This window comes from Uncinocarpus reesii, genomic scaffold, assembly GCF_000003515.1.
Source record: "Uncinocarpus reesii 1704 scaffold_4 genomic scaffold, whole genome shotgun sequence".
NCBI lineage: Eukaryota > Fungi > Ascomycota > Eurotiomycetes > Onygenales > Onygenaceae > Uncinocarpus > Uncinocarpus reesii.
The window spans coordinates 291,542-318,523 of record NW_003052497.1 but is presented as its reverse complement, the minus strand read 5'-3'; the positions used below and the strand labels follow the sequence as shown (position 1 = coordinate 318,523).

Here is a 26,982-nt window from a genome sequence, read left to right as displayed (position 1 = left end):
TTGATCTGTACATTCCACTGAATTGAAGGGACAAGTCAAGAGCCTTCAAGAATGGCATCAGCTACCGTATTTGAATGCCCTCCAGATAATGACAAGGCAAGTAACCTATTTCTAAACTTGGGATAATCATAATTATGCCAAAGGTTTTCTTTTGCTGACAGTTAGTAGTATGATGGCATTCTGTATAAAAGAGTGTCTCCACCACCCGATGGCGATGATCCTCTTGAGTGGCTATTACAAAACGCAATATCTGACTGTCATGACATCGACATCCAACACTCCAAAAAACAACTTGGCAACAAAGAGGGTCTCGCTCTGTTGGATATGCAGAAGGAAAGCATGGAAAAAGTACTGCATGAGCTGTCAGAGATCAGAGGTCAAATCGAAACACTTCAGAAACAAAGTGTGATGCTGGGACAGCAAAATACAGTACTTGTGGAGCAAAATACAGTACTTAAAAAGGATACAGCGGCTCTCAAAGACAATGTAAGAGGTATGCCTGACTGTATAAAGAGCAACTACTGACCATATTAGCTTTCAACCTCAACAAAGGTTCATATCGGGATCCGCCATGGGGTTCTGGAAGAGCGACGGGTCCTGGAAGAGAGACGAGTGTCCAATCGGGCGGGAATCCGCAAGGACAGGAAAACCAAACGTATTCGAAATGAGATTGCACACGGTGGTGATATCATTGGCGATATCAAGACAATCCAATATGCTGAAGAACAGAAATTGCCACATGTTGCCAAATATAAGCAAGGCTTTCAGCAGGCCTATATGATATCATTCGACAAAGCCCTGGCCCAAATCCCCTCATATCCCCCCGAAGCTATCCGAGCATTCGACATCTTGGCCTCAGTTAGTGAACTTGACATCTGGAAGGGTAGGGGGAAACGAAAATGCCGACCAAAGATTAAAAAGCATGCCACCAAGATTATTGATGCAGCATTGAACACCAAGGAAGACCAGCTACAAGCACGTCTTGGAAATGGAGGGGACTTGCGGGTGGCTTTTGATGAGATGGTTAGGTTGTTTACAGCTGGAAGATAGGTGTCTGACATTGGTTTCTCGTGGAATTGTATGGGCAGATTACAAAGGAAAGAATAAGACTCAGCAGTATTTCAATCTAGCCATTCTTGACTTTTTTTATCTCCGATAAATAGACTATATACCTCGAGAAATAAATTCCATTGCTTGATTTGAAGCTCCAAAAAAGTTCCCTAGGAATATTAGTATAATAAAAGCCCATAGGCAGAAACGGGGTGAAGAAGCCTGAGGAGAATAGTAGCCCGGTAACGGGGAATGGACGATTTTCCACCTGTGACGAGTACTCGCTAGGATTCTTTCGAACAAGGGAAGAGAGAGAAGGAGAGTAGGTAGTTAGAATACCTTCCTTGCTGGTAGCATAGAAATAGAGTGACTTTGCTAGATGGTACATTGTCGCCTGGCTATTGCAAAGTCATCCCTGCCTTGCCTGCACTTAGCAATGGATGGCGAGAGTGCAGGGAAACAAAAGCCCAGGGGGGATGAAAGCCCGAACGGGAACCTAGGAGAAAGGTTCTGCATTTCTGCATTTCTGCATTTCTGCATTTCTGCATTTCTGCATTTCTGCATTAGGTTAGGGCGATATAAAACCTCCCTTCTTCACCATGAAAATAACCAGCATAAGCATGGAAAAAATCAAGATCCTCTTGTTTTCAGGTGGAGCGCCACCTGAAGGGCCAAGGCGCTCACCTCGGAAGAAGAATTTCGAATCCTCATATGTTCCCAACAGAGATGGAACTGGATTTCAGCAGCACCGTCCAGATGAGAAAGCAACAGCCCAAGAAAAGGAGCCAATTGGGGAGAACTTCAACCCAAAAGGAAAAATCCAATAGTGTTCCAGCTTCGCCTACAAACACTAAATCTTCCAACGTGTTGCCTACTACGGCCCAGCAAGAAACGCCTGGCACATTCAGACAGGATAAGGGAAAACATATTCTGCCGCTTATTACGCCCCGGCAAGATGACCACGAGCGGGCAAAGGAAACCCCCGGCACACTCCGGCGGGATAAGGGGAAACACCTACAGGAATGTATGAGAGAAGATGGTGCCGAACGTATCAGGCACTTTGAGATTCTACGTGATGGAATCGTCCTCTCTTATGGGCAGTGTCATCAAAGGAGACAGTTGATGACATGAAAGTGATTGAAGCTCGCTGGCTCAATGAGGAAGTTCTGCTCCCCCGATCTCGTGCAGCCGGATATATTTCTGTGACCGAGAAAACCGAGGAGGGGCTAAAAATCGAGTTTGATATAGTCCAGTGTGCTGAGGAAGGCGACCCTGTCATGCGGCCTGCTTTGGGTGAGCCCGCGATGAGTACTGTATACCTGAATGAACATTGTCCTCTTGACGGCCCTGAGGAAGTCTTCCGGGCTTTCCTTGCCGCGTGCATTAAGTTTCTCCCTGTTGTTTAAGGCAGCTAGCCAGGTCGATATTGTTCCCATTATACCAGACTCCGCCATAGTTGCCGACTCTTTTGTACTAGGGTAGAAAGAATTCCTCAAGTGAGAGTGTTTTTAAGACTGGCCCTATTCGAGACAACAACACCAATGTGAAGGGAAATAAATTCAAAAGATTTACCCCACCAGATTCCCAGGATATTCTGAACTAGTACGGGCCCATCAAGATGTATGCAATGCGGAGGAAACGGAGGCCTCCACTGACCATCAACTTCAAACTAATCTAAGCTTAGTAGAGCATGGAATTTGAGCTACTGGTGCTGACACACCTGCAAGTAGGGGTATTGAAACGTGCGTTCGCCAATTGTTGCACCGCAGAGCGTATACCTCAATGACTGAGGAGGATGGAGGAAGCTCACGGAATAGCGTCCCGGGTCCGAGATATTTGTTTTTATATTAATACTCAACTGAAGGTGATCGACAACAAAGCTGATATTTTTAATTGTTGCAAAAGGAACATAAGTCGCATGTGTAAAGTATGCGAATGGGGAAGAAGTGAGTACGGTCTCCACAGGAAACCCAGAATCAACCCAACTATCGTGCGGTGGAACTGATTGACTGCAGAAATACGGTTCCGCGCCAAACCTATTAAGGGGGATAATCGCACGGCATCTCAAGGACTGTGATATAAAGTCAGTATCATCATAAAGAAAGCGAAGGAGCAGAGGACATGGCTTACGTCTCGAATAATCCGTAGATTGTGGGAATATGCACACCGGATCACAGAAACATTGCCTTGAAAGGGAGAGGTATGATTACCAAGGATCCATTTTGGCGCAGCATGGTGCTGTTGGAATGCAATATCTATTACACCCATTTCATCGCTCTTGATAGCAATATATCCGCCTTCGTTGAGCTTATAATCTAGACTCATCGCCTGATTTATCCCATCGCGTATGGGATTGAGCACTCCTAAGACCGGTGGCGGGTACAGCATGAAAATAAGTGCAGCCACGATTGAAAGTAGCATGTACCCAGAATTCGACTGCTGCGCAAATAGATAGAGCAGAGAAGCAGGTATAAATCCCAGCATAGTATATCTCAGAGTGCTACTGTAGAGTAACAGATTCTCCCGGGCCAATTTTGCTGGTTTTATCTCTGGTATAGGTCCGATCACCGATAATAACTAAATGGATACGGATCATGTTGCCATACACAATCAGGGTTGTTTCTGAAAATCTATGTTCTGGGACAGCCTCGGTGGCCTCATTCCTGGAACACAATTGTGCCGCCGCTCTCATGATGTATAGCAGACGCCCGATATCGTACTTGAGTATTTTTTCCCGAATCTCCGGTGGGAGCTGAAGGATCCGCCATCCTAGCTGACACTGCTCAATATACTTCCCCCCCGCCCTGAAAATCTGATTTTCCGGATCCCGTTGACGTGGTATAGCGCCGCTATAGGAGTTGATTCGTGGGAGAAGACAAGAGGAATTTGGGTAAAAGGCACCGTGGGCGCTTGGGGGAGGAAGTGTACGTGCAAGGAAGGTTGGTTCAACCACATGAATCAAACGGCAGAGTTGCGAGGGCGAAAGCTCTTTAACAAGTTGGTAGCACCTCCAGTGAATAAGAAATGATCTTTGCCTATATGGAGGTGTAGGGTAGATTTCCATATGGCTTAACCGAAGGTCCCGTATTGTTATCACGGCATTCGACAGTCATTGTGGGAGAAGAGCTCCAAGTAAGCTGGATGCAGAGGGAGTATATAAAACTGACTTGACTGTTTTACTTCAACATCTTGCTGACATAGTGGACATGAGAGATAATAAAAAGCCCTTCATTTTGAATCACAATGATATCCGGGATAGCAGATGGAGAATTCCAGAGATGATTTCCTCTTATCACCTGTAGTTAGGTAGTTAGTTACATAACAAGCTTTGACCGCGCTAAACTTCTTTGAGATTAGATCACAACTCCAAGCTTCAGCTACGCCTTAGCGTAAACTCAGATAAAAGTCCCGCTGCGCCTTACCAAACTCGGACGACATCACGGAGCTAGGGCAAGGGCTTTGCCTGCCCCGTGACCTCGAAAAGTTTCAGTAGGAAATCCCGCTGCTTCCCGCCGCTCGTTTTCCTCTTTCTTCTTTCTCTCCCTCCCCCCTGGCAGCAGCCAGGAAAGGCACCCGTACGTTTGAGCATACTTCGTTCTAATCGCCAGTATGAAGTACGTTCTTGTCTCCGGAGGTATGCACAATTCCCCCTACCGTGCACTAGGGTTTCCGAGCTGACCAGACGTTTCTTATAGGTGTCATCAGCGGCATCGGGAAGGGCGTGATAGCCTCTTCGACCGGCCTACTGTTGAAGACCATTGGTCTCAAGGTGACGTCGATCAAGGTCGACCCGTATATGAATGTCGATGCCGGCACCATGGCCCCCACGGAGCACGGTGAGGTCTTTGTCCTAGATGATGGAGGGGAGGTCGACCTTGACCTTGGGAACTACGAGCGATATCTCAACATCACGTTGACGCGAGAGAATAACATCACAACCGGCAAAGTGTACAAACATGTCATCGAGAAAGAGCGCAGGGGTGATTACCTTGGCCGCACTGTCCAAGTGGTTCCGCACTTGACGGATGCGATTCAGGACTGGATTCAGCGAGTTGCGAAAATCCCAGTCGATGACACGAATGAAACTCCGGACGTGTGCATTATCGAACTTGGAGGTACGGTTGGAGACATCGAGAGTGCGCCATTTATCGAAGCGATGCGGCAGCTCCGTCGACGGGCGGGCAAGGATAACTTCGTCAACATCCACGTGTCGCTAGTTCCAGTCATTCATGGTGAACAGAAGACCAAGCCAACACAGCAAGCTATCCGCGATGTTCGATCAGCCGGATTGAGCCCTGACCTGGTAAGGTTAACCCCGCCAAACACAATGGAACCATATTACTAACCTCCGGCATCTCTACAAAAGATTGCGTGCCGCTGCTCTGAGGCTCTTGAAAAATCAGCTATTGATAAGATTGCAATGTTTTGCCAGGTGGAGCCTGAGCAAGTGTTTGGTGTGCACGACGTTACGACTACGTACCATGTTCCTCTCCTACTTGAAAGGCAAGGCCTCATCTCTGTTCTTCGTGATACCCTTAGGATTGGTGATCTGTCCGTTCAACAAAAACTCGTTTCTCAGGGTGAAGCTACGTGGAAAAGATGGAAAACTCTTACCATTTCTCAAGAACGACTCTTCGAAACTGTCACAATTGCTTTGGTTGGCAAATATATCAGTTTGCATGATTCATACCTCTCAGTCATCAAATCGCTCGAACATTCCGCGATGGCTTGCGGAAGGAAATTGAATCTGGTTTGGGTTGATTCTTCGCACTTGGAGAAAGCCACGGCACAGGAATCCCCAGAACAATACCACAAAGCGTGGCATGAAGTTTGCACTGCTGATGGCATCCTTGTCCCCGGTGGATTTGGAACGCGAGGCACCGAAGGTATGATTGCGGCTGCGCAATGGGCTAGAACAAAGCCTAAGCCCTACCTTGGTGTTTGCCTTGGCATGCAAATTGCTGTGATCGAATACGCACGAAACGTATGCAAGATTGCTGGCGCCGGATCCATTGAATTGCAGGGCGAAAGCACTCAAGATCCCGTCGTCATTTTCATGCCTGAAATTGACAAAGTCAATTTGGGAGGAACCATGCGACTTGGCCTCCGGCCTACCATTTTCCAAAAGGGTACGGAATGGTCTAAACTTAGAGCTCTGTATGGAGTATCCAATGAGTCGATTGACGAACGCCACCGTCATCGCTATGAGGTGAATCCAGAGTATATCGATCGCCTCTCGGACGCCGGACTTAATTTCATTGGAAGGGACGACAAGGGTGAGAGAATGGAAGTTGTGGAGCTCAAGGACCATCCTTGGTTTGTGGGCGTCCAGTTCCACCCTGAATATCTCTCCCGCGTCCTCTCTCCGAGCAAACCGTATCTCGGCTTCGTTGCTGCGAGCGCTGGTGTACTGGATGAAGTCACCAAGAACTTGCAGAACAACGAATATCTTGTTAATGGTGTCTTAACTAACGGAATGAAAAGTTTGGGAGTTTGAACTAGCGTTTCTTTGGTTAATAATCGGATTTCAAAAATTCATTGCCGGGTTTCGCACCCTTGACACTTGAGGTTTACTCTTGACTTTTTTGGATACCTATTAAAGAGAATGACGGAGCTTAGATACCTCGTACGGTCTACGCTTCAGTGGACAGCTTTTATTTAATTCCATAAAATGCTATGGGTGGCTGGGGTGATTGATCTTATATATTCTTGCTATTCTGGTGTGGTGCATTATCCTTTCCCACGGCGAGTGCTATGTATGTATTGTACAACAATGCAACAAGTGAAGAGTGATACCCTAGCAAGATCCCTCAGTTTGCGTGCTTATTTATGCTTCAGAAATCATTGAAACAAACAGGGATCATATGATAGGTACATGAGGGTGGGAAGTAGGCTAAAGAAACAGGGTGCAGAAGACGATATACAGAACAAGTATACACACATTTCCTAGGCGAATTTGCAAAGAACCATGTTATGATACGCTGCAAAACCAACGGGTGAGTCATTCTACTCCAAGGCAAAAATGCGTGGTTCCTAGACAAACCCAAGCGGCAGAAAAAGAAGAAGGAAAGAAGGGCGGGCTCATACGTCAGGTGAAAAATATATGAAAAACATTGGTTCAAAGATAACCCACGCTGGGTGCACAGCCAATGTGACGTTAGCCCAATTTTGCCTTCAGACTATCAATCTCAGCAGCGAGGATGGCCATCTGTTTGGCCTGGGCCGCCATGGCTTTGGTCTGTTCAGCGAGCAAGGTTTTGATTTGCTCCATCTCTTTGAAAATGGGTTCTCGGGAGATTGCCGAGAAATCATCTACAGTCGGGGTTACGACGCCAGGGGTGGTAATGGGAAGGTTTGGAACGTGTACGGATGGGGGGGGCTGAACTTCGTTAGCATGTTCATGAGTAAAGCGGAACGGAATCACAAGGTCCATTACTGGACTTACATTTGCAATTGATGGGATGGGCTTCGCCGCCTCGGGCTTTCTCGCCTTCCATAATCCGGGCGGTGAAGAAAGGGGTTGAGCATCAGTGGCAGAAACAGAAATCGTCGGCGCGCGTTCCACCGGTTTGGAAACCTCTTCAAAGCTAGAGCTATCATCCGCGTCGTCCGCTTTCTCTTCTTCATCAGCGAATTTAGAGACCATAGCAGCCATCGAAGCGCCCTGTTCTTTCATATTGTCACGAGGAGGCGATACAACGGCTGGACGAATCGGTTTAGCTTCCTGCTCCTCTTGAGGTTTCTGTACTTGCTCCTTAGGATGTTCTGCGGGAGCTGCAGGAGTTGCCGGTGCCTTCTTCGGTGCAGGAACAGCATCTGCTGGTAGTTCCTTCAAGCCCTCTCCTTCATATAGGCTCGCCATGTCAATTTTAGGGGGCAGGGCCTCCTTGCCTTCAAACCATTCCCCAGATGACATTGCTGGTTTAATGCCGGTTGTTGGTGGATAGATGTCGTCTTGGAAGACCTCGGCTCGACGAGGAACAATAAATGAAATAGGTTCAATGTAGGTGTCGTTTACCGTCTTGAATGCGCGAACGACTTCGTTTTCGTGCATATTAACACCACGCTTAGGCATGAATCCAATGCCACGCTGAGGGTCGCTTGATTTATATTCGGACAAATATTCGAACTTGTCGTTTTCATACTCAAAGTAACGAATATTGCCGTCACTAAAATAAAGTTCAATGAGCTCGAGAAAAAGGCAAGTCGCGTTCGAATTCACTTACCCCTTTCCAGCCAGGTACAGACACTGGGTACCATCGTCCCAGTACGGTACACAAACCCCAGAGATGGAATCAAGGACTTTGAATCCGTTGATTGGCTCTCTTGGAGCACGAGCATCCCACAACGCTAGCTGTCTATCACTCATCTTCGAGAATCCTGTGGTAGCGATGCGATCATGTTCTCCCATCCACACCGCTCGACTATTCTTTGCGCCCGAGTGGCCTTGGGTTTCATGGACGGGTTTCTCTTGACGTACGTCCCAGATTCTTAGCTTTTTATCTCGGGAAGTTGTCACCAAAAGTGAGCCGTTTGCACTCCATGACAACGATTGGACAACGTCCCCAAGCTTGAGCGTGAGTTTCGAAGATCCAGCTTCGATGTCCCAGATTTTGACGGAAAAGTCGCCAGACGCGGATGCGAGCACATTTTCGGCCGCGGGATTAAAAAGGACGTGTCCAACTTTTCTAACTAGATATTAGCCCCGGTTGTCTGGCTTCACGGCGATCTATTGTCGTACCTTGGATGGCCGCTTAGCTTTCCAATTGGCGCAATGTCTGTAACTTGCTCAGCATCCGTGTGGAGAGTAAAGCCTTCCGGCACTCTCCAGAGGAAAACCTAGGCGCAGATCAGCTGAAACTGCACATGGTAAATACTGGAGGTCGGCTGTATGTATATATGTATGTACCTTTCCATCTTCGGAGCTAGATGCGATCAAAGAATCGTTGAATGGATTCCTAAAAGAGGGTTAGGCAAGCGTAACAACGTGAGAATTTGCAGGGAGGTCCAACCAATCTGTGTCTAATACTACAGCAGTATGTCCGCGAAAAAGGGGGAATCGCTCGGGAAGCTTCCCGGTTTCGTTTGTCGGAATAACAGCGAAGGCACCACCGCCAGCCGTTTCCCAATTAACTGAAAGATATTGCGGGTTTACCTGCAAAGCAGCAGGGTATGTTTAGAAGCTGACTGTAAGCAAAGATTTCGGTAAAGGCGTACCTTGACGAGATTGGTATCCCAAGCGTTCGTAGAAATGCGGAGATTGTCATAGCATTGTTCCTAAGGTAGTGAGCACACGGTAAAGGACGGAGGAGGAGTAGGCCTGCAAAAACACTGCGTACTTTGCGCGTAGAACGTCCAAAGACGTGGCCTAAAGAAACAGTGTTAGAATCAGGCATCAGCGGACACTTCCAACAGGGGGATATTGGTACGCACGGTATTTGGATGATCGAACGAAGCGACCCGCCATGGCGCTGTGAGCTGAAAGGCTGGGACCTTATAGAAAGCGACGACCGTGAAGCGGACAGTTTGCTCGAAGTGCGAGGACAAAGGAAGCACACGACACAGTGGCTTCAATTGCAGTGTAGTTTCACGATGGATGCGGGCCGTTTCAGGGAGGGGGATTGACAACGACCAGATAACTGAGGATGGCGTCCGCTAATAATTCAATTGAGAGAATTGACCACCTGTACCAACAACACTTCTCATGCGAATTCTTCGCTGCGAATGCTCTGGACACAGCCGGAGAGGGAGGTCGAGACCAGGAGGAGAGGAGCGGATGGGCGATGAGGAAGCCCAACTTAGCACGGGCTTGGCAAGGTTGAGATCTCAGGACCTTCCAAGGAGTTAATCTGGACATCTCAATCAAGATCTCATGCTTTCGCCTCACGAAGTGATATTCACTGACGTCTAATGGAGCTGTTAAGTCTCATTGTTGTTGTCTTATGTTCTCCCCAGTTTCTTATGCCTCTTAAGACAGGTTGCTATTATTGAGTGACTGCCTATACGGTCCAGCACACCGAATGTTCTTCTTATACGGAGTACCTATCTCTATATCTATATCTGCTTGCATCTTTCTACGATTAGTGATGAGATTTATCACAACCTCCATCTCCTATGTCATGGTTTCCCCGATTGGGTCATATATCAAGCATGGCTCGCTCTTAGCCGTTCTACGACAGTTAGAACTTCTCCCAGAGGAAAATGAAAAACCAAATATCAAATCTGCTGGACAGATGGTAAAACCTTGCCTTAATTGGTTATAAGCGCCATGTCGGAACGGGCCCAGCAGGTTTGGACTTGAAACTATCAGAAATTAACAGGTCCTTATGGAGTATAACTGAAAGATCGAAGCTGGAGCTGTAGTTATACTGTTGCCTGTATCTTCTATCTCACGACACGGTCCAATTTCCACCAAAGGCTTTCAATACCATCAGGCAGTTCCAATCTTCACCATTTCTTTTTGTGAAATCACTGGTTCACTTAGTTGCTATGGAGGGAAATCAGGTGAGCGCTCCTGAGTGTTTGACGCTCCATGTGGCAGAACAACAGTCTGTAACTATGGTTACTATGGGAATCAATTCCTCAGTTTTATGCCCATGGTTAGCAAGATCCAAGCTCCTACCGCATGGCCTTCGCAGAAACTTCATGCTGAATCTGCAGCGCTATGGGATCATTCAACTCAAAATCGACGTTCCAAGTCTCCTTTGCGACGATATCATCTCCAGGACCGTCTTGTTTCGAGCTTTTTACGCCAACATGCTGGAAGACGCTCGGCGTTAAAGCCCATCTAATCTCATCGTTGGCATTGGCGTATTCCTCCAACAACGAGTCCGCGAATCCAATTCGCTTCGTCTCGTACCACGATATCACATCCGCAACACGGTTGCGCGGAAATGCAAGAGCTTGGGAGCAACACCCAAAGCGTGGCATTTGATGGACCCCGGCCGGGGTCGACAGCATGGACAAACGGCCTGAGGCGAAAAATAGGATTATGCAGAGCGGCGCGCAGATCAAACAGAGGACTATGATAACCTGATTCGACAGTATACGGACTGAGCAAGGGATGTACCGTCGCGTTATAAGAAGTATGGCCGCAAGAATCGCAACGGCAGTGGCTGAGGAGACGAGATAGGTGAACCATTCTTCCTTATTCCACCCGAGCAGCCCTTGAGTATAGAATAATCGAAGGTAGAGATCTGTTCTCGAAATGTTAATACAGTGGACTCGAATGAGGATCAAATGCTCACATTTTGAAGCGCCCAGCCTACGCGTCTGCCGTTCCGCATCCTCCAGCGCCCTTTTCGTGCGATGGTACCATCCATCCATTGCGACAACATCATCCTCCACCATCACAACATATGGTGTTCCAACATCCTGGCAAGCCTTCAGAAGGTAGACATAATCGAACAAAGCCTTTTCCCTGAATAAACCACCTTCCTTCTCCAATTGCCTCAGGTGGTCCAATTTATCACTGTCAACGTCATACAATAGGATCTTGTCTGCCAGCGCAGCCGTCCAATTACTCGCAAACAGCGGGTGGATAGTCGGGTCTACGTGAGGAATAAATAAGATCAGGTGGACATCATCACGCTCCTGTGGAGCAAGATCGACGAGCAAGGAACCGACCGCCGCTTCGACATAGCTTGCATCCGTCCGAGCAATGGAGGCGATTCCAACACAGAGGCTTGCACTGCTGTTTCCTGCAGAAGCCGTGCCATTTCGAGGACTAGCCGTTGCATCGATGTGCCGGATAAAGCTAGTCGCTTGAGAGATTCTGAACCTGGAGTAAATGGGCTCATATCCCTTGCTGGGGTTGAAAAACGAGGAGGTCGGGTCGCGATAGTAGTGCAGTCGACAATACTGGAGGAGTAGGAGGTAGAGGAGAAGGAAGGAGACAAGGACATAACGATGCGGTGTTCGAGAGGAGAAAATAAAGCTACAGATGGACGAGAGGGCATTGAGAAGCCGCATGGTTCAGGAGAGTCTACTTCGTATGTAGTCCGTTCAATGCTATGAAAGCAAAAGGCCTTGCGCTCAGGATTAAAAATCTCAAGAATCACGGGAGTCTGGCGATCTACTCCATCCGCTCCTCCTGTATTCCCACTTTGGGGGTCCTTCTCCGTCTCTAAATATTCTTATCATAGTATAGATTAGATAGCAACTATCCGTACAGTGCCTCTCCTACCTTGCTAACTTATATTGAAAGTAGCCTTTTGTGTCCCTGTTACATCTCGCGATGCATGCTCTTGAGGTCTAAGTAGGTCGACCCTCAGATTGCAACCTTAGCCCGATCGTTAGGATAATTACTATCATATTTCATGGCCATGGTACGCGTTTAATTTGCAAGCATGTGTCGTTATCGCAAGAGAAGAAATAGTAACAGTAAACTATGTGTATCAAATCACAATGAATATCTCAACTTTGTTGAACTCAACTATCATGAACTCAACTATCATGACTCTTTCATTCATCTCAGTTACGAATTTTGTTACAGAAGTTATTAGCTTGTCTCCAGACCATGGTTGGCTGAACTAGTTTCTTCATCACTGGGAGCAGCATCTGTCCAGTGTCCTTTTGACGCGTCAACATGGTGTCCTTTCAAGTCCTCTCAGACATCCATCTCGAAGCTCCTGCGGCATATGACATCTTTGACATTCCCGCCAAAGCCACCTGTCTCGCGCTACTGGGAGACATCGGCAACATTCGTGACCCAGGCTTCTTCCCGTTCATCGAAACCCAGCTACGCAAGTTCCGCACCGTCCTTTTCCTTCTTGGGAATCACGAGCCGTTCCACTCCAGCTGGGCCGAAGTGAGACGCCAACTCAATGAGTTTGCACGGGAGGTGGCTCAACGCGCGGAACGCGACCCAACCTTGGGCCTTGGGCAATTTGTGTTTTTGGACCAGACGCGCTACGATGTTTCTGACGAGGTGACTGTTCTTGGGTGTACACTCTACTCGCATGTTGTCCCAGAGCAGGAAGAGAGAGTCAGTTTTGGCCTGAATGACTTCTATTACATTGACGGCTGGACTATCGCGAGTCATAACGATGCCCATGCAGCGGACCTGGCGTGGCTGAATGATCAAGTGGCCACCATATCGAATTCCGAGCCACGAAGAAGGATTGTGATTTTCACTCACCATAGCCCGATCACGCAAGACCCGAGAGCAATTGACCCGGTGCATTCTGGGAGTCCCATTAGCTCTGGATTCGCCAGCGATTTGAGCGAGGAGGAGTGTTGGAGGAATGCCAATGTATGCATGTGGGCATTCGGGCACACGCACTTCAACTTCGACTTTATGGCGGAGGAAGGAACTGGCTATACAAAGAGGATTGTGAGCAATCAGCGTGGGTATTACTTTAAGCAGGCTGGTGATTTTGATGTAGAGAAAGTGGTGACTGTCTAGGCTCTGGACTCTTCTCAAATTGAACTTTATATCAATGTTTGTCATTATTCCTTACGAAGTACTTCAAGGCCTTCCGGCTCATCTTAAATTTTAGCCGCATTACATTTGTCTCGCAGCCCTTTTTTCTGTTCCGTCGATCGATTGTTGGTGGTGGCAAGGAGGTAGACCCCTATTCAATATTGTTAGGTGGAGAAGGTTAAGCTCGCTTCGATCGGGCCGATCCATCGCTCAAGAATTACCTAATACAGGCTAGCCTGATCTGGACTAGCTGAATGCAGTCTTGTTTACACTGTTTGTTTGGCCCGACAACCAAACAACAACATCAACCTCCAAACACCTCGATCTTGATCCATCAGCTACATCGCAACGACTCCCCGCGACACCCCCCATCCTCGAGGCCCAATGGATACGGCCACTATTGTGCGTCAACTTCTGCCTTGACGAAACGAGCATACGCGTTTGCGGCTGTCCTTTACCTATCGCTGAGAACCTCTCCCCTCGATGGTTGGACCCAACGGCCTTGTCGACTTCTCGAGCCATGGATGGAGAAGAAAATGCATCTCGAGTATGGCGGACCTTTCAATTTGGACGCTGCTGCCTTCTATGGAACTAACCAATACTTAACCTCTCCCAGTCTTCGGCTATTCCCCGCCTGACGAGAAGCCAGACGAGAGGCACCTTTACTGATATTACTACCGCCACTAACAACGCGTCCGTGCCTATTCCACCTCCCAACGGCCTTTTGAAAAGAAAACAGGCTGAATCTACGTGTACGTGGTTTTATGTGACATAGCTTCCTGGCCGATGATAACTGATAAATTGACAGCCACTGCCGCGACCTCTAAGCGAAAGCCGTTGAGTTCTCCGACGAGAACCAAACCAAGCCATTACGCCTCCAAATCAGTTGGCTCATTTGCTAGGTCCACCTCGAACATCCCGTCCATTGCGCCCAATCAAAACGTCCGCAATGCCTCGTTAGCCTCACACCATGTTACGCGAAGCTCAACCTCGTCCGCTGCAGTTCCCCCCGGGCGGGGTGTTGCCCGTCCGAAAACTTCCTTTGGATATGCCTCTACTGGAAGGCACCCATCCGCTCGCCCTGCCACCTCGATGGATGCACATCAGCCGAAGAAACCTGGTGATACTTCAGGGAAACGAAAGGGTGCGAAACCTATTCCCCTCGCGCAGTCTTCTTTCTCCACAATGCCTATGACACCAGTGTCTCGACAGAGCCGTGACAACCAAATGAGTTATAACTCAAACTGGTCGAGCTCTTTGAGAACCCCAGACAACAGGACTCCCAACATTGATGTACTCTGCGATGCCGTCAAAAATCTCTCCGTGTACTCCAAAAGCACTTCAGGCGTGCCAGCGTCTGGGGACCGATCAAACCGGTCACCAGTATCGAGGCTCCCCTGTCGCACCTCTCCTCCAAAATTTATCCCTTCTTCTGCTGTTGTTTTTCCTACTCCATCTATTGCATCCTCCTTTAGATCCTCAAGAAGACACTCGCGCCGTACTCCTTTGAAGGTCAACCGGTATCTGACACGTTATTCTCATGTTCAAGGTTGGGACCAAGATGAAAAAGAAGAAACGTTCGAAGCGATGTTTGGGCGATTCATGCATCAAATTAAAGACTCGACTTCCCATAGCACCGGGCTGCAAGAAGCAGTAGAACTCTACAAATCTCGAAGTATGAATCCCTTTGTTGTTACCCTTCCGCTGACTAGTACTAACGGGGAATGGATTTAGTCCAGGAGCTGGAGCAGCAAAAGACAGAGCTTACGGAGCAGAATGTGAACCTCCGCGTAGATGTCGATTCATTCAAATTGCGGCTCGAAAGTACCGAATCGAAATGGAAAGACGCCGTTCGCGAAAGCGAAATTGCGCTTGATGATGCTGACCGCCGCCACCGGATGGACACCGAGACAATGCGATATGAAGTCAAAAACCAAATAGATATGATCAATCAAAAACACCAAGAGGAAATGTGCAGCCTGCAACGCCGTCTGGAATCTCAGTTGGAAGAAGAACGAGAGTCTCGCTTACGCGAGCTGAGACAAATGAACTCGGATTCTGCCATGGAACGACAACGCGGCCAGATTGACGTTGAGAATAGGGAGCGTGAAATTAGGCTTCTGAAAGAGGAAACCCAGAGGCTCCAGAACGACCTGGACAGAGAATGCATGATGAATAAAGAGTTACAGCAAAACCTGGTTCTCGCGAACGCGAACGCCGTAACGTTAGAGTCCTCAACTCGCGCCTTGAAAGCGCGTATCGAGTTCCTTGAATCGGGAAACAAGGAGCAGTCTGACGCCTTTGGAAGACTTGATCAGCAGCTCAGCGATGCCCTGGCCGAAACGAACGCGATACGGGAGAAATTACGAAAAGAGGAGACCTTGCGAAGAAAGCTCCATAACCAGGTACAGGAACTGAGGGGAAATATTCGAGTCATGTGTCGAGTGAGACCACTGTTAGACGCAGAACCCACCGAGAGTGCAGCGAGGATTCAGTTCCCAGATTACGACGCCGATGGAAAGGAAATCTCACTGCAGGGCCCAGAGGAAAAGAACAGCCTTGGAAATATTACAACCAAGAGTTATTCCTTTTCTTTTGACCACGTGTTCGGTCCATCTTCTCAGAATCCTGATGTTTTTGAGGAAATAAGCCAGCTCGTCCAAAGCGCCTTGGATGGCTATAATGTCTGTATATTTTGTTACGGACAAACAGGAAGCGGTAAGACGCACACTATGTCATCAGAAGATGGTATGATACCCCGCGCAGTTACCCAAATATATGAAACAGCGGCAGATCTCGAAGAAAAGGGATGGAAATACACGATGCAAGGAAACTTTGTGGAAGTATACAATGAAAACCTCAATGACTTGCTTGGAAAGGCAGAAGAGTTTGACAAAAAGAAACATGAGATCCGTCACGATATGCAAAAGCACGAAACGACAATCACCAACGTGACGACTGTCACATTGGACTCACCGGCAACAGTCGAGTCCATGCTTTGCCAGGCTGCGGCGAACCGATCCGTTGCTGCCACCAAGGCAAATTGGCGATCTTCTCGGTCGCATTCAGTGTTTATATTAAAGTTGATCGGTGAGAACGCCATCACCGGGGAACGAAGCGAGGGCACTCTCAATCTGGTGGATCTCGCTGGGAGTGAGCGGCTTAGCCACAGCGGAGCAACAGGAGACAGGTTGAGAGAAACCCAGAATATCAACCGCAGCCTAAGCTGTCTTGGTGATGTTATCGGCGCCCTTGGCCAAGGCAAAGAAGGTGGCCACATACCTTATCGTAACAGCAAAGTAAGCACTCCGGCTAGACTTTTCCATAGCTTTTGCCAGGGCTTCGACTAACCATTCCCTCTTCGTAGCTCACCTATTTACTTCAATTTTCCTTGGGAGGCAATTCCAAAACCCTTATGTTTGTGATGGTCAGTCCTCGGCAGGAGCATCTTAACGAAACCCTGACTAGTCTTCGATTTGCAACCAAGGTGCATAATACACATATTGGAACAGCCAAAAGGCAAACTAAAGTGCGGGACGCATAATTTGTTTGGTGGAATGTCGCATCATTTTTGACGTGTCACACTGGTTTATCTAGTTTTAAGCGGATTTGCTGTGGTTGGATTTCCCCGATTCACTTTCTATTTCACATTAGCACTCGTCTATCTTGATGTATCATCTGGATCGAATATCCGGCTTGGTCGGGAGCTGTGGATAATTCTTTCCGTTTCCAGCCTTGATATATTGGTACGGCGTCTTGACCTTAACGACTTCAATGATGAATAACACCTTCTTTGACCCGAGATTTGAATTGCTTGTTGTAATGTTTTGCGCGGTTCCTAGTGCGGGAAAAGGAGCTTGGGGCCTTTGCTCCTTGAGTAGACACTGGGCTGAACTTGACCTTTCTCTAGGAACTTTCCAGGTGCTGTGAACGGTATCGTTCCTCAAGAGCTAGGTCCAGTTGATGCGGATCCTATATTGACAACACAATAGTCAGAATAGAGCCAGTGGTAGATTTATACAGAGCAGTCAGTCGAGACTCATGGTTCCTCAGGTCAAGCTGACCAAGTGACACAGGCAACCACCTTCTCAAGTTCTACGGAGTACAGACTTTTTGAAATCTTCGTTTGACTACCATCGCAATGCAACCTCAAATCACCGTCCATTCGGATAATGACGGTGCAATGACTAGATACAAGCGATGAAGATTGCCTCAATCAACAACGAGCGCTTGAGATGAATTCAGGATCGGAATTCGCCCGTTGCTCGGGTAGTCAAATCTTTAATGTCCCTCTGCTGACAACATCAAGATATTTTCAATCTGTTTCGATCTCAATAGCTATGGGTCTCTGTCCAGATCGTCCGAAGTTCATCGTGTCTGTGAAACATAACTGGCCCGATTCTGGAATTATTCGCTAGGGATCTACACTGTGTATCACAAGCCTGTCAAGCATTCTTCTAAGGCCGACACGCCTATAACTAACTGCAATGGCGGCAATATTTTTCCCTTTCTGCTGTTCATGTTACAATTTGACATTAACAGCGCCGACAACGTGAATAGGGGTTCAAAAATGCCGAATATCTTCAAGCAAACCCTAGGGGATACCCCCCGCGAAGCTCTGAATTGGCGACTGGGTATGGCTGTCCTATGCTTTGGATTAATGGGCGCAAGTAGAGGTAGGTGGTCCATAAACCTGATCGTACACTGCACATTATCTAAACGACTGTCCTTAGGAATCGACGAGGGCTTAATTGGTGGGACAACTCAGCAAAAATCCTTCGCTTCCAAGTACGGCTTGAACGACCCGAATCTGAGTAAGGCAGAGCAGGCAAACAGACTTGGAAACATTACCGCTATGGTTCAGATTGGAAGTATTGGTGGCGCCTTGATGTAGGTTCCTCGAGAGGCAGCTTCAACTTTGAAATGGGAAACTAATCGGTGTAGAGCTTTCCTTATTACTGATCGAATTGGTCGCATTTGGGCTACACGACAATTATGCATCGTATGGGCCGCCGGAGTTGCCATATACATGACGGCGAACGGTCGATTGGGCCAGGTACACGCTGGTCGACTTATTGCTGGAATAGGTGTCGGTCAAACAACCGTCGTTGGGCCAACATACCTAGCGGAGGTTTCACCCAAAGCGATTCGCGGCCTTTGCACATGTGCATTCTCGGGTTCTGTATATCTTGCGATTGTGACTGCTTATTTTGCCAACTGGGGAAGTTCGCTCCATATCAGCGATCAGTCTCAGAAAGAATGGGTATGGGGATCCTGATATGTTGATCACCGAGCTAGTTAAGTTGCTTAGTTGCTGACCATCCAGCATTTTTATAGCTCGTACCAACTTCTATCCATATAATGTTCGCCGGACTGATCTTTCTGTTTTCTTTTGGAGTCGAGGAATCTCCGCGATATCTAGCAAAGATAGGCAAGAATGAAGAAGCGCACAGAATAATGGCAAAGATCCGGAACCTTTCTCCCAGCCACCCATACGTTCAAACTGAAATGAACGACATCCACGAGCAACTCGAACGTGAGCGAGAAGCCACGCTGGGCTTTCACTGGCTAGGCCCCCTGAAAGAGCTCTTTTTCATCCCCTCGAACCGATATCGTATCATGGTTGGGTTAATGTCGCAACTACTTAGTCAGTGGTCTGGAGCGACCAGTATTACAATCTACGCGCCGCAATTCTTTGCCATGTTAGGCACTGAGGGACAGTCAGAGAAACTTTTTGCAACCGCGATATTTGGCGTTGTAAAGCTGGTTGCTTCAATCGTTTGCGCTCTCTTTCTGGTTGACCTCCTAGGGCGGAAGCGAGCTTTGACTTATGGCATCATCATGCAGTTTTTGAGCATGCTCTATGTGGCAATTTATCTAGCAGTCGTGCCGGGCGTTAGAAATCACGAAACACCCGAAGGTAATTCGAAAAGGGCCGGGACTGCAGCCATAGTGTCGATCTACATTTCTGGCGTGGGATGGGCACTTGGATGGAATAGCATTCAGTACCTGATCAACGCAGAAATCTTCCCGCTTCGTGTGAGAGCTTTGGGGACGTCGATGGTGATGTGTTTCCACTTTGCAAATCAATAGTAAGTGGTCTTGTCCTGTCTAAGCAAAATTCACGGGGAATACACCTCCTGATTAACGCTTGAATCTTCATCACAGTGGTCTGAATAAAGCCGTTCCAACCCTGCTTCTCGACACGGCGATGAAACCGCAAGGGACTTTCTTTTTCTTTGCAGCTGTCACCATGCTCGGCCTACTTTGGATGTGGTTTTTCCTTCCCGAGACCGCTGGGAAGTCGCTAGAAGCCATGGACGAGCTGTTCAGCCTGCCATGGTATGTGATTGGGAGAAAAGGGGCGGCTCTGACGGCCCGACCTCCAGAAGTGATGCTTACGGAGAGTAACATTGAGAAGGCAACAGCAACTGGCCGAGAGGAATGTGTTCGCGAATAACAAATAGGACTGCCTTGGGCATTTGTATGCGACACCTAGCATGGGGTCGGGTGAAATATAAGGGGGCTCCCGGGCGAACTATCTCTTTCCTTCTCATCCAGGGAGATGGTTTCCTTTCTGGATCTTGTGTTGGCCTATAAGTAATAAAGCTGCAACTTTTTCAAATGGTACTGATGATACCCAGAACCAGACCCTGGAGTTCACAATACGACCAACTGTCTAGATGTAAGAGCCAAATTGCCAGGGAAAAGCAGTTCTATGGAGAGCAGAAGCTACACTTTAAATTATACTATCCTTTTCAGACTATGATGGATTTCTTGCTACCATTCGTTATATGGGAGCGATGTCGGTGATGCGCGTGTTTATCATTGCCTTTCGCAGGACCGAAATAGTCGCTGGCATGGTGCTTGTGCTTGTGCTTTTCTTCTTTCCCCTTCTCTAGCATGACTTGCTCATCCTCATCCTCAATCTCAAATGGAGGCCAGTCTTCCCAGCCATCTTCCCACATCGTCGCCAATTTCTCCGCTTTTTCCTCTACCGACATTCGTTTATTTCCCATAACCCTTTCCCACCTGGCCATATCGGCGTCATCCAACAGACATTCATCCAGCAGAGCAGTTATCTTCTCCACATCGACCCCTTCCCCGACGAATACAAGTTCTTGTCGTCGGTCACCCCATCGGCCCTGAAAATCATTCTGGATAGCCTTGCGGACGTCTTGATCCTCTGGCCAATGTTCATCGGGTACTTCGGCAAACCAGGGGCCTCCACAGCTGACTGTTAGCATTCCACCGGCTTGGCTCCATTCTCCGAACTGAAGTGGGCGAGTTGCTAGCCAGAAGAACCCTTTCGAACGGAGTACGGGTCCAAATGCGTGTGCGCGTTTATTTGCGAGGATAACGGCGGGTTCGGGTTGTTCGAAATCTTGTATGGGTTTTGTTTCCATTTCCTCATCGACGTTCTGGGATACGAGACCGTTCTCATCGAGTTCCATTTCTTCCCCGGATCCTTCGTCTGGATTTTCATCATTGTCGTCATCCTCGTCATCCTCTTCCTTTTGTTGAAGGAGGATAAATTTGTCGTAAAGGAGAGCAAAAAGCCGACGTGGATGAAATGGCTTCCGGGCACAATATACGAAGTTGTTGATTCCATACCTAGAAGCATTTAGCGCGTGCGATATAGATTTTTGAGGCCGATGGGGCCCAGGGAAGCAGAGAAAAGGAAACCTACTCCAATGTCTCTGGTTTGGGTGCAAGCCTCTTCCCTTGGCCAGTGTTCATGATTGTCATTTCATGCAAGCTTCTCAGCCATCCTGCCCCTGAAGCCGCTTTGAGAAAGTCGAAGCGTTTCGTTCCAATGATTTCTCGCACATCGATTTTCGAATAACTCGATTGCAAGACCCTTGCATCTGGGTTCAACAAATTGACCAACTGCTTTATTCGACGGCAATTATCTTCGTTCACGGTTTCGATTTTGTTGATGATAATAACATCAGCAAATTCGATTTGATCGACCATGAGATCGGAGATGGTGCGTTCATCCTCCGGGACGATCTCCTGAGAACCATATCGATCGGAAAGAAACTCAGCGGTGTCTAAGTTTGATAAAAGATTGAACGCATCGATCACCGTGACCGTCGTGTCAAGGCTTGCTACCGTGTGAAGCCCTCCTAACTCCGCACTAACGAGCCCAATTAACAACGCGGTCTAAGGGGGTGGTCGGGACGTCCAGGCATACATCTCAGAAAGAATCTTCTTACTATCTTCGTCAGTGTCTGTGATCTGGTCTTCAGCTTCAAGCATGGCAGCGCTAAATTCTGCAGTGAATGTCTCCGCCACCTGCATCGGCTCGCTGATTCCGGTGCTCTCAATGACAACATATTCCACTTCTTTTCTCTTCGCCAAACGCGCAAGCTCCGAGAGCAAATCACCACGAAGAGTGCAGCAGATGCAGCCATTCTGGAGCTGTATCAGCTTCTCCTTGGTCTGGGATACCTTGTGGTGGGTGATGAGAGCAGCGTCGATGTTGAGCCTATACAAACCGCCCGTTCAGTTTAAGGCAGGAGACATTAAAGGTTAGTAGTAACTTAAGAACTGACTTGCTCATATCGTTGACGATAACAGCTATCCTAAGGCCATGATCTGGCGAATTGAGGATATGCTCTAGGAGAGTCGTCTTTCCGCTACCCTAAATTCAATGTGTTAAAACTCACGGTTTGTCCCTGTGGATGGCGCACTTACCAGAAAGCCTGAAAGCAAGGTAACAGGGAGCTGCCGAAGGTCTGTACTCCCAGCCTGTCCCCGGTCTCCGTCGGGCGTTGGTACGGTACCTTCTTTTGAGGTTATACCCATTGTGATCCCCCAGTTACCAGTCAACCGCAAAATATGTGCTTGGAGTACAGTAAAAGGCTACGGAACTGAGAAAACGGTCGTAAAGAAAAAAAGCCCGGCCATTGCATGGGCACGCAAGCATACTTATATAGCCCACAAGTTACTGTGTCTCCCTTAATGCAGCGTGGAATATTCTTGTCGCCAGACCCAGGTGCCATGTCCACAGGCTTTCTCCTAAGGTACATACATTATAATGGGTAAGTTATGATTGGATGCCTATATTAGTAGTCCAGGGTAGCTTTCAAACCGAGCTCGCCGCTTCTCTATCAAGGTCCCCAACTGCTCGGCGCTTTGCTGTGATCTTCACATTGGCCTCGTCAGGGATTAGGATGATAACCGGCGGTTCGAGAACAAACGAAGATGATAATGAAAAGTAGCAAGAGGAAAGGATCGAATCCATCATTGTTTTATAATTCGTAAAGAAGGAATATCGAATGTTGCGTTACTATGCAAGCATCCATAGTGCAAGTATAGCGCAACATGCTTTCATACGGCATGAAAACTCATATTCAGCAGGGTATCAATGATAATAGCCGCCAAGGGGGCTTGGATCGTTGCTGTCAGGACAGACGAAGTTCGAGGGCAATCAACGAGGTGCGCCGGTCATTTAGCCTAATATGCCCTTTCTATTCCTAGACCATACTTTGATAAATTCCTGCTTCTCCCTAACTCCGAAGCCCACTCGCTTCACACGGCCCAATCTTGCCAACGCATCCCCAACATGAGTGAGCAAAGTTTGTTGGTCATCAAATGCGATACTATCCGAACCACTCTCTCCAACAACGATGGCTTCCGCAATCCTGACTCGCATGGAATGAGTTAATTGACTTAACAGGTTCCAAAGGAAGCTGAGGTAGGAGTTTGGAATCGGCGATGTGATATCGGCGGGAGTATAACGGATGCTAACGGGGAAAATTTTGGCACCAGCGGGGGCGGACACCATCGAAGGGCTGAGTTGTAATATGCCCTTCCCGTTGGTAGTGGTGCATTCTGGGAATATAACAATGCAGTGATGAGGATATTGCCGTAAGAGGGCTGAGAGGTCTGTGAGGTCGGTGGCTGAAGGTTGCGTTTCCGGAGCGGAAAACGCGCGTAGGATGGCTTGGAGAACGGAAATGCGGCGTACTTTTCGCGTAGAAGGATACGAAATTGTGAATATCGGGTTAAACACGGCAGCAAGATAAAGCGAGTCAACGGGGGATGTGAATGAAGAGGCTATGATAGATCCTGGTTGAGGAAGTCGATCGGGATGTTGTCGTGAGAGAGATCTAGCGAGCGCACACAGAGCAAGTTAGTAACTACATAACTAGTTGCGCATCAAATGGAAAGGGTTGTGAATTTGTTATACCCTTTCTTGACCCCGTCAATGTGAAGGTCAGCCCACCATACACCAGCAACAGTCGCGATGCTCCATAGACCAATTTTCTTGCCCAAAGGTCCAACGGGAAGCCATTGGAAAATGCCAAAGTATGCGAATAGAACGAAGACGAGAAGAGGAAGCCGAATGGAAAAGAGAACAAGTTTCACAGCCAGCGTCAATGGCTGCACCTGGCCGACAACCGGAAGAAATGGCGCGATGCCCGAGGCTGCCAGGAGATTTAGCAATGCGGGCTTCGAGGTGACAAGACGGGCGGTAGCTTACCTCGATCGCGAAATTGAGAATATTTCTCCATTGCAAGCCGGTTCCGCAGCTCGAAAGGAGTGTCAGCATCCTAGGTCGGCAGATAGTTGGGTGCATGTGCGACCTTGCTAACTAATGCCTGATTGCTGGAGGTTTCGAGTCGCCAAGTTGGCTTGGAAACCACGACTTGCCGTTCAAGATCTCCATCTTGGACCGTCAAACTCTCGACATTAACGGCTAATTACATTCGACCAGAATGCGAAAAGATATATCACCGATTCTTGATCAAGAGAGAAGATACTATTCAAGCACCCTTTCGCAACCTGCTGAAAACCGTCTCGTTCCGTCCGTTCCCCTCCCCATGAACTGAACAAACGCTCGTGAGCTTCTCCCTCGATAATACCTAGACATCGTCTGAGATGCAAATGCACTGGATCTGACTTCAATACTTACGTACCTAGTGGGAATCATCCTGCTCAGTGTGGTGATTTCCTAGGAAATGGCCTGATGCTGTTGAGAACTGCATCATAACTCTCCACTCCACGTTGCCTTGGAATATGCTTCTTATGGGCGAATCAGGCCTCTTTTGTGGGAGACTACCTAATACGCGCGATCAAATCTGTGCAAAGTGTACTGTTGTTGCCTACAAAGGATTCCAGGTTGCTAGCCTAGACGTGTTGCATCTCCCCGGCGATTCCGCTGCCCGATTCCTGTCTAGGCCGATGAAGAATCGCTCTCTTCCATGAAATATGGGCTAGCTACCTCTTTTGCCCGCCATTGACTGCAGCCGGACTTTTAGCTTCTGTCCAGTCATTCGGCTAGTTTTACAGCAGCTACTGTCTTCTGCAATGGCAGTACTCTGATGGCCGTATGAGAAAGTAAGTTCTCGAGCTCATAGGCAGAGGAAACGAAAGCTTTTGATTCACAGTCTGTTCCATGATATGGCATCAAATTTGACCTTGGAAGGTCATTCAAAGCTTCAACCTTCATGACTACCTTGGAACAAGCCACATTTACTGCTCACCTAAGTAGAGGTATCTCCAGCGTCTTTGGGGATCTGTGACATCTACTCTCTGAAACTTGAGTCGAAATCAAATTATTTCATACTCTTAAGATGGATGCGGGTGCCCATCTTTACATTTCGGTGTCGAGCTCGAATGTTAATAGAACAACCCCGGGGGGCAAGAGAAGCTGTGTTGAAGATGAAACAAATTCCCATGACTCTCAAGAGTGACTGGACAAATGAGAAAGACAGAAAAGCAGCAGACAGCAAATGGATTTCAGACAAACTTGCGTGTTCAGAGCAAGCTCCCTTTTGACTTTCCAAGGGTGAGAAAGGGATTTTTTTGGATCTTTGAGACAACTTCCCTTCAAGCCTTCTTTCGGTTAGGGCATCATCTTTGCACAGAGATTTCTAAGTGTGAGAGAAGGCTCATATCCGGTTGATCCTCAACGCGTTCTCAAACCAGCAGCGAACTATTCAGCCTCATCGGCCCGAGACTAGGACCGATTTGGATTAGTGTCCGAACACGATCTGATCCCGAAACTCTAAATGCGGCCCCTGAGATCCCGAAAACCCGAATGCCATCTGCAGCTCGCGTTGCGCCCGTGATGCGCCCAAGGAAGAATATGTGCTGGCTGTAGAAGGCTGAGCTTTTAGTGTACTGGAACCTCATGGGCAACGGACGCGCAATCATGATTGCGTCGTCGCATTCATGAAGGCTCCTGCGTTGCAGCTTCCTTCCCCTCCCACGCTCTGTATAAGAGCTGCTTGGATGAGCCCTCTCTCCGCTTTATGTTCAGTATTGAACTTACTACCACTTCTCTCAATTGCATATCTAGCATCTCTTCCAGCACAGTGTTCTCGACATGGCGGACGACGCCGAGTTTCATGATTTCTACAAATATACCCCTTCGAAAACGGCCGCGATTTTATTTATTGTCCTCTTTCTTTCAACCTCGGGCTTTCATACTTTTCAAATTATAAAATCCCGCGTGTGGTTCTTCATCCCGATTGCGTTAGGGGGTATTTGTAGGTCATTCAATGTCCTTTCATGGAAATAATCGATTCTCACTCCTCCACACAGTCGAGATAGTAGGCTACAGTGCTCGAATTATCTCCAGCACTCAGGCTCCGCTATTCAAAGATACCCCATACATCATCCAGTCACTATTCTTGCTCCTGGCTCCAGCCCTTTTCGCTGCCTCAATATATATGGTACTGGGTCGTCTTATCGCAGCTCTTCACGCGGACAGATTTTCCATTGTGAGGAGGACTTGGATGACTAAAATATTTGTGACCGGCGATATCTTATCCTTTATTGTGCAAGGCATCGGTAAGCCACCCCTCATCTAGAGAACGTAGGAACTCGAAAACTAACCACAGACCAGGCGGCGGTGTCATGTACAGCGGGACGCCCTCAAACCTTTCTCTTGGCCAAAAGATTATCATTGTTGGTTTGGTGATCCAGCTTCTATTTTTCGGCTTCTTCACATTTGCATCAATCATCTTCCACCGACGAATGAGTGCAAATCCGACGACAACGTCCTTATCCATCCATTTTTCGTGGAGAAAACACCTTTTCGGACTCTATATCGCATCTTTCCTCATTATGGTACGATCGGTGTTCAGAGTCATTGAGTATGTGCAAGGGTCTGATGGCGAACTCTTGAGCCGAGAGATCTATCTATACATTTTTGACGCTGCACTGATGTGGATCCTCATGCTTTTGCTGAATATCGTACATCCACGAGAGATCTCGGAGCTCCTGAGGGGAGAAAAGAGCTTAAACTCCGTTGATCTGGAAAGACAACCTGAAAGTGTCAAGTTAACGAGAGTCCGCGATATAATTCCCAATACTCGTCCTACTTCCTTTACTGAGACAGCATACGCACGACACGCCATTGCCACCAGGGGCCTTGCTTGACGAACGGCGTATCCTACAAGAAACAAAATGTTTAGCATGTTGAATCGTCCACGTCACAGTAACGACAGGGAGAATCTGTGTCCGGAGGGGGATTGAGTTGATTTTCATTC

At 47.9% G+C, this 26,982-nt stretch overlaps 11 protein-coding genes across 11 annotated transcripts; 7 read left to right on the top strand and 4 right to left on the bottom strand.

The window, feature by feature from the left end:
- Positions 1-51: 51 nt before the first annotated feature.
- UREG_06221 (uncharacterized protein) lies at positions 52-1,050 on the top strand (the record flags this gene model as incomplete). Its single annotated transcript, XM_002583208.1, has 3 exons — positions 52-66; positions 169-486; positions 535-1,050. 3 exons carry the CDS (start codon positions 52-54, stop codon positions 1,048-1,050), a joined length of 849 nt encoding a protein of 282 aa, XP_002583254.1.
- Positions 1,051-1,776: 726 nt separating this feature from the next.
- Positions 1,777-2,456, top strand: UREG_06220 (uncharacterized protein; the record flags this gene model as incomplete). The annotated part of the gene is made up of 2 exons (XM_002583207.1): positions 1,777-2,074; positions 2,152-2,456. 2 exons carry the CDS (start codon positions 1,777-1,779, stop codon positions 2,454-2,456), a joined length of 603 nt encoding a protein of 200 aa, XP_002583253.1.
- Positions 2,457-3,035: 579 nt separating this feature from the next.
- Positions 3,036-3,818, bottom strand: UREG_06219 (uncharacterized protein; the record flags this gene model as incomplete). Its single annotated transcript, XM_002583206.1, has 3 exons — positions 3,036-3,086; positions 3,181-3,627; positions 3,771-3,818. 3 exons carry the CDS (start codon positions 3,816-3,818, stop codon positions 3,036-3,038), a joined length of 546 nt encoding a protein of 181 aa, XP_002583252.1.
- An 841-nt stretch (positions 3,819-4,659) lies between these two features.
- Positions 4,660-6,547, top strand: UREG_06218 (CTP synthase; the record flags this gene model as incomplete). Its single annotated transcript, XM_002583205.1, has 3 exons — positions 4,660-4,684; positions 4,746-5,353; positions 5,417-6,547. The coding sequence occupies 3 exons, from the start codon at positions 4,660-4,662 to the stop codon at positions 6,545-6,547; spliced, it is 1,764 nt and encodes a 587-aa protein (XP_002583251.1).
- A 660-nt stretch (positions 6,548-7,207) lies between these two features.
- UREG_06217 (uncharacterized protein) lies at positions 7,208-9,517 on the bottom strand (the record flags this gene model as incomplete). The annotated part of the gene is made up of 8 exons (XM_002583204.1): positions 7,208-7,429; positions 7,496-8,219; positions 8,277-8,738; positions 8,792-8,889; positions 9,080-9,205; positions 9,268-9,327; positions 9,390-9,418; positions 9,484-9,517. 8 exons carry the CDS (start codon positions 9,515-9,517, stop codon positions 7,208-7,210), a joined length of 1,755 nt encoding a protein of 584 aa, XP_002583250.1.
- A 1,151-nt stretch (positions 9,518-10,668) lies between these two features.
- On the bottom strand, positions 10,669-12,021 carry UREG_06216 (uncharacterized protein; the record flags this gene model as incomplete). Its single annotated transcript, XM_002583203.1, has 2 exons — positions 10,669-11,246; positions 11,298-12,021. 2 exons carry the CDS (start codon positions 12,019-12,021, stop codon positions 10,669-10,671), a joined length of 1,302 nt encoding a protein of 433 aa, XP_002583249.1.
- A 616-nt stretch (positions 12,022-12,637) lies between these two features.
- On the top strand, positions 12,638-13,456 carry UREG_06215 (uncharacterized protein; the record flags this gene model as incomplete). Its single annotated transcript, XM_002583202.1, has 1 exon — positions 12,638-13,456. One exon carries the CDS (start codon positions 12,638-12,640, stop codon positions 13,454-13,456), a length of 819 nt encoding a protein of 272 aa, XP_002583248.1.
- Positions 13,457-14,659: 1,203 nt separating this feature from the next.
- On the top strand, positions 14,660-17,018 carry UREG_06214 (KLPA protein; the record flags this gene model as incomplete). The annotated part of the gene is made up of 3 exons (XM_002583201.1): positions 14,660-15,149; positions 15,209-16,773; positions 16,842-17,018. 3 exons carry the CDS (start codon positions 14,660-14,662, stop codon positions 17,016-17,018), a joined length of 2,232 nt encoding a protein of 743 aa, XP_002583247.1.
- Positions 17,019-18,044: 1,026 nt separating this feature from the next.
- On the top strand, positions 18,045-19,567 carry UREG_06213 (uncharacterized protein; the record flags this gene model as incomplete). The annotated part of the gene is made up of 4 exons (XM_002583200.1): positions 18,045-18,150; positions 18,208-18,364; positions 18,419-18,737; positions 18,812-19,567. The coding sequence occupies 4 exons, from the start codon at positions 18,045-18,047 to the stop codon at positions 19,565-19,567; spliced, it is 1,338 nt and encodes a 445-aa protein (XP_002583246.1).
- A 665-nt stretch (positions 19,568-20,232) lies between these two features.
- On the bottom strand, positions 20,233-22,285 carry UREG_06212 (CobW protein; the record flags this gene model as incomplete). Its single annotated transcript, XM_002583199.1, has 5 exons — positions 20,233-21,088; positions 21,165-21,614; positions 21,672-21,965; positions 22,033-22,121; positions 22,175-22,285. The coding sequence occupies 5 exons, from the start codon at positions 22,283-22,285 to the stop codon at positions 20,233-20,235; spliced, it is 1,800 nt and encodes a 599-aa protein (XP_002583245.1).
- Positions 22,286-25,989: 3,704 nt separating this feature from the next.
- Positions 25,990-26,872, top strand: UREG_06211 (uncharacterized protein; the record flags this gene model as incomplete). The annotated part of the gene is made up of 2 exons (XM_002583198.1): positions 25,990-26,281; positions 26,337-26,872. 2 exons carry the CDS (start codon positions 25,990-25,992, stop codon positions 26,870-26,872), a joined length of 828 nt encoding a protein of 275 aa, XP_002583244.1.
- Positions 26,873-26,982: the final 110 nt, after the last annotated feature.